The sequence below is a fragment of the Poecilia formosa genome, unplaced genomic scaffold (genome assembly GCF_000485575.1).
Source record: "Poecilia formosa unplaced genomic scaffold, Poecilia_formosa-5.1.2 Scaffold91, whole genome shotgun sequence".
In the NCBI taxonomy this organism is placed as follows: domain Eukaryota; kingdom Metazoa; phylum Chordata; class Actinopteri; order Cyprinodontiformes; family Poeciliidae; genus Poecilia; species Poecilia formosa.
This window is the reverse complement of record NW_006800030.1, coordinates 388,954-395,027: the sequence shown is the minus strand read 5'-3', so window position 1 is coordinate 395,027 and position 6,074 is coordinate 388,954. Positions and strand designations below refer to the sequence as shown.

Below are 6,074 nucleotides of genomic sequence, written 5' to 3'. Positions count from 1 at the left end.
TGATTTAACATCATGTGCTATCTGGGTATTTACTTGGTTGTGCTATAAAATGGCGTTATGTGTCTGGAAAAAACATAATGCTGCCCCTTGAATAGTCATTCTACCATAAAATTGGATGATTCAAATACATCATTAAAATGCATTCATTGCCATTATGAGTGCATGGAAACTTTTGAGCAGTGTTGCTGCTGCAAAGTTATCTGCTTGCTAAAAGTAATGTCTCCATGTGTTTGTCTTGTTTTTCTACAGATCTAAAAGCAGTGCACAGCCACCCTTTTACACTCATCTGCTACCTTCTCTGAGACTGCAGTCTATGGGTGTCACCATGGGGACGAATGGTTTCCTCTTCAGCTGCCTCACCACAGCTGTACTGATCCAACTCTCCACCGCCGGCCTGGTCAAGACGGTCATCCGCCACCGGAGGGAGACCCTGATGCCCAAGAAAACCCAAGAGAACCTGACTCTCCCTCATCCCGACCAGCCTGTGGTGTTCAACCACGTCTACAACATCAACGTCCCCTCCACCTCCCTCTGCTCTGTGGACCTCGACTCGCCTGGAGGGGGCGGTGTCAAGCACAAGAGCGCCTCGATGGACATGCAGAGCACCGAACACATGGAGCACACCGTCGATGGCGACAACCAGATCGTTTTCACTCACCGTATCAACATCCCCAAACAAGCCTGTGGCTGTGACAACCAGCTGCCGGACATCAAAGACATCCTGAACAGACTGGAGATGTTGGAGTCTGAGCTGTCTAGTCTGAGGGAGCAGTGCACCAGTGGAGCTGGCTGTTGTGGAGCTCAGGCTACAGGTACGTCTGCAGCTTTCTAATACTCAAACCAAGATCAAAGATTGCCATTAAGATTAAGTGATAGAGCAACAACGCCACCCACTCCACCCGACTGCCTGCGAACATGACCCCCTGCCTGTCCCTCTCCACTGTCCATTATGTTTGATGAAATCCCTAGAACTGAAATAACAGGACAATAAAGCACCAACAATCAGACTAATCAAAAGAATCTGTCAAATACTTCTGCACCACTGGCTCTGAATGAAATACTTGTGAGCTTCAGTTCAACCTGGACCAGCAAATGGTTGAACTTATTCACAGGTACATAATCTGTGAATAAGAGAACATTGCTCTGATACTTTCTGACAGCTCAGGTACATTTGTGTCTCTCAGTTTTTGCTTTGTGTTGGCAAAGCAAGTTTGTGTCTGTAACGCATGTCAGCAACAGAACAATTCAAGGTTTTTCACAAGATGAAAACATAAAACAACAAAAAAGCAAGAAACATGACATTATCCAACAATGTTCCACTTGTATACTGTTCCATAACAGTGTACAACACCACCTGCTAGCTGCACCAGTGGGTTGTGCAGGTGACACATGACTTATTGTATTTTGTGCATTGCAAAAAATGCTTTGCATGCTGGAGCTGTCTGACCAGCTTTTATAGATCCCACCACTTTGTGTTGGTATCATTGCAGAGTATGGGGATTGCTCCAAACATGATGCCTTAATGTCATACCACAGAGTTCAATCTCTGTCTCATTAGACCAGAGAATGTTCCTGATGGTCTGAAATCATTCAGGTGTTGTTCCTAAACTCCAGACTTGCTGCCAGGAGCCTTTTATTAAGGAGTTGCCTTCATCTGGCCGCCTTACCATACAGGCTGATTGGTGGATTGCTGCAGAGATGGTTTTCCTTCTGGAAGGTTATCCTCTCTCCACAGATGAATCCTGCAGCTCTAACAGTGACCATCAGGTTCTCGGTCTCTTCTCCCCCGATCACTCAGTTCAGATGGCCGGTCAGCTCTAGGAAGAGTCCTGCTGGTTCCAAACTTCTTCCATTGACCAATGTTGGAGGCCGTAATGTTTGCATTGTAGTGTTTCTGGATCCTTCCTCAGATGTATGCCTCAATACAGTCCTGTCTCTGAGGTCTAGAGACAGTTCCTCTGATTTAATGCTTGCTGTTTGACCTCTGACTTTACATGGACAGGTGTATGCCATTCCAAACCAAGTCCAATCAACTGAATTTACCACAGACAGACTCCAGTTGAGCTGTAGAAACATTTGAAGGCTTATCAGAGATGACGCCGCAATATTGAGCTTTGTCAACAAACACTGGGAATACTAGTGGAAATGTAATTGTTTTTGTTTATTTTTAATAAATTTTCAAAACAATTCCATATTTCATAAAGCGGTATTTGAGAGGAAAGTGATTCATTTAATACAATTAGGAATAAGACTGTTGCATAACAACATGTGGAAAAAGTGAAGTGTTGTGATACTTTGATAGTACTGGTGCACTGTATGCACTACTTTTTGTTGGACACATAAAACAATGTGAGGCACTGTATGTGGACAGCAATAAAATGTATTTGATGCCCTAAAACGCTTCCCTAACCTAACCAATGATGGTCCAGTAGGAAAGAAAATGACGTTAAAGGAAGAGATAAAAAAACAGCAACTGCAAGTCCAAACCAGATAACCATTTTACTGGTGATGTATCTTCTCCTAAGGGAGTCATCTGAATTTGTATCCTGACGTTAATGTGGATATCTGTAGAATTTGCTGTTGGTTTTACTATAGGTGCAGCCAACAGTTAGCAGAGAAGTTCAGCTGGCAGGAAGCATCTGTAGAGGACAGAATGCATTAAAATGTCAGCATGAAACAAAGTGGAAATTACAATGTGTTCTAAGTTTGTACTTTGTCTTCTTTCTTTATGGATAATTGAACTTTGATTTTTTTTTAGTAAGCATGCAAAAAGCATAAAAAAACAACAACTAGGAAACGTAAATGAATTTGTTTTTGTGATTATGCATTTCTAGATGCTAAGCTATGCACCACTCGTTTATGTGTTTTGGATATATCTTGAGGTATTTACAAGTACCTCATGAGTAAAAGTCTGTAAAGTAGTTGGTCTGTTTGTTAGTAAAAAAAACAAACAAAAAAAAACATCCATGACATTTACAACCAGTGTGTGTAACTTGGGAAAACAGAAGGTTTTTCTTTTAAGCAACAATTCAGCAGATTTGAATCGGGCCTTTGTTTTAAGACTCTTGTTCCTTGGCTGGTCTTTGATTATAGTCTTCCCAGAGCAGGTTTCAGCAAAGGCTACTGGCAAACTCACCACAGCAAGCTGTCATGTTTGAGCAACTGACATACTTGAATAGCTTTGAAATAAACTTCCTTTTTACTCATCTTGTTTTCCATTAGGAGAGGTGTCTACAAAGCCATTCTGTAACGGACGTGGAAACTGGAGCACGGAGACCTGCAGCTGCTCCTGCGAACCCGGATGGAAGGGCCACAACTGCACGGAGCCGGAGTGCCCCAATGATTGCCAGGACCAAGGTCGCTGTGTGGATGGGAGATGTGAATGCTTTGAAGGCTTCAGTGGGGATGACTGTGGTGTTGAGCTCTGCCTGCTGGACTGTGGCGACTACGGTCACTGTGTTGAAGGGTCCTGTCTTTGTGAAGAAGGCTTCATTGGTGAAGACTGTTCTCAGACTAACTGCCTTAACAACTGCCTGGGTCGTGGGCGCTGTGTTGACGACGAGTGCGTTTGTGATGAGCCATATACGGGCTTTGACTGCTCTGAGCTCATCTGTCCTAACGACTGCTTCGACCGAGGACGCTGCATCAATGGAACCTGCGAATGTGAAGAGGGGTTCACTGGAGATGACTGTGGAGAGCTCAGCTGTCCTGAAAACTGCAGCAAACATGGCGAGTGTGTGAACAGCCAATGTAAGTGTGAGATAAACTATGGTGGAGAGGACTGCTCAAAGCTTCTGTGTCCCCAAAACTGCAATGAGAGAGGCCATTGCTTTAATGGGAAGTGCATATGTGATCCTGGCTTTGAAGGTGACGATTGCTCAGTCCTCTCATGCCTTGACAACTGCAGCAACAGGGGTCAGTGCATTAATGGAGAATGCATTTGCGACATAGGATACGAAGGGGAAGACTGCAGTGAGCTCTCCTGCCCCAACAACTGCCAAGAACAGGGCCGCTGTGTCGATGGGCAGTGCATATGTGAGAAAGGCTTTGCAGGTGAAGACTGCAGTATCAAGACATGTCCTAAAGAATGCCATGGAAGAGGGGATTGCATAGACGGAAAATGTGTGTGTTTTGTGGGTTTTACGGGAAAAGACTGCAGCGAACTGACCTGCCCGAATGACTGCCTGGACCGCGGTCACTGTGTGGACGGCCAGTGTGTTTGCCACCAGGGTTTCACTGGTGAGGACTGCAGTGAGAAGACGTGCCCCAAGAACTGCCACAACAGAGGCCGCTGTGTAGACGGTCAGTGTGTTTGCCACCAGGGTTTCACAGGCGAAGACTGCCATGACAAGACATGCCCTGAGAACTGCCATGACAGGGGGCGCTGTGTAGACGGCCAGTGCATTTGTCAGGAAGGGTTCACAGGTGAAGATTGCAGTGAGAAGACGTGCCCAAAGAACTGCCATGACAGAGGCCGCTGTGTGGACGGCCAGTGCGTTTGTCAGGAAGGGTTCACAGGCGAAGACTGCAGTGAGAAGACTTGCCCGAATAATTGCCACGACAGAGGCCGCTGTGTTGACGGTCAGTGTGTTTGTCACCAGGGTTTCGTTGGTGAAGACTGCAGTGAGAAGACGTGCCCTAAGAACTGCCTAGAGAGAGGTCACTGCAGAGACGGTGTCTGTGTATGTTATGAAGGTTTCACGGGGCTGGACTGCTCTGCGCTGAGCTGTCCAGAAGACTGCCACCACCAGGGGCGCTGTGAAAATGGAGTGTGTGTCTGTGACGAAGGCTTCATTGGAGAGGACTGCTCTGAAGGTAAGCTGGACCATGGATGTGTAGCTTTCCAAAATATTTGCATTTTTGTAACTCTTACAATCAGTTCTCAAACACAGAGTTCTTAAAAGCCCTTAAAGTAACAGTAGCATTATTTTTCAGTAACAGGAAAAGACTATGTCAGAAGGATAGAAAGGAGATTTTTTAAATATAGTTAACACATATTAAGCATACATTTTTACTTGTATCTTTTTGTAGGTTAGCAATTCTCATCCTTAAAATCTGATTACTAGAGTAGAAATTTAGCATTGAAAAATTTCCTTGGAGAAAGCTAGAACTAATTTTGTGGAACAAGAGTAGCAAAAATGTTGACATTGTTTTGTAGGTAGAACATGAGGACCATGTACAGTGGCTAGTCCTCGACAGAGGTATCTTGGGTTTGATTTCTGGTCTCTGGTCACATGCTACATGTCTTCCCCCACTCACTGCATCCTGTTTCCTGTCAATTTACTGTTCATTAAAGGCCACTCATACCGAAAAACCTTTCATAAAATGTAACAGTGGAGTCATATGAATTTAAAATAATCTGCAGTTTGTATTTTCTAACTTCAACTGAAATAGATTTTTACAATGAAATCTGTTTACAACCATTTGTGGCAACAAAAGGGAGAAATTATTTGAATCCAAATAATATGTTATGGGGTTTTGTTGTTTTGTTGAATGTTTTTGCATTTCTAGTGGCCTTTATTCATAGCTAGACCAGAAGGAGAGGAGAGAGAAGGGGAAGGACTGCACGAAGTATTGAAATGAATCCTATGATTAAGTGTAACTAAGCCCGTCTGAAAGCTAAAGCGCACTGGCAAATTTTGAAAAATTACAGCAAAATACATCAACTGAGCAATACCTCAGCTGATAGTTTTGGAGTGAGAATAGTTAGGTCTGAGCATCTTCTGAATTTAGGGCCTGTTTTGGGCTCCACAGAAGAGAGTCACAAACAACAATAACAAAAAAAAAACAACAACAACAACAACAAAAACAGGGTAACTTGAAGTTCAGGAGAAAGACACTTTTTCTTTTCTAGTGGGATGGAGATCATCATGCAACTAGTCTGAATACAGTAAGTACTTTGAGTGCAAGGAAAGTTCTTGAGAATCCTCCTCAGCATTTTAGTTTGTTCAACAAATTCCGCTGATAAACAATTGTTCAGATCAAACGGTCAAAAGAGTCTTTGCTGTTTTCTTTGTGTTGGTGGTTCCACATACACTCTAAAAGGAAAAAAGTTGAACCAACTTAATTGAATT

At 43.7% G+C, this 6,074-nt stretch overlaps 1 protein-coding gene across 3 annotated transcripts in view; it reads left to right on the top strand.

Moving 5' to 3' along the window:
- tncb (tenascin Cb) overlaps nucleotides 1-6,074 on the top strand; it is a 65,836-nt gene that overhangs the window by 19,382 nt on the left and 40,380 nt on the right. For all 3 annotated transcript variants that reach the window (XM_007557721.2, XM_016674154.1, XM_016674155.1), the window contains exons 2-3: nucleotides 250-812; nucleotides 3,223-4,815. In XM_007557721.2, coding sequence (XP_007557783.1) covers nucleotides 314-812; nucleotides 3,223-4,815 — 2,092 coding nt within the window. In that variant the 5' untranslated portion in view covers nucleotides 250-313. The remainder of the gene's footprint in view (nucleotides 1-249; nucleotides 813-3,222; nucleotides 4,816-6,074) is intronic.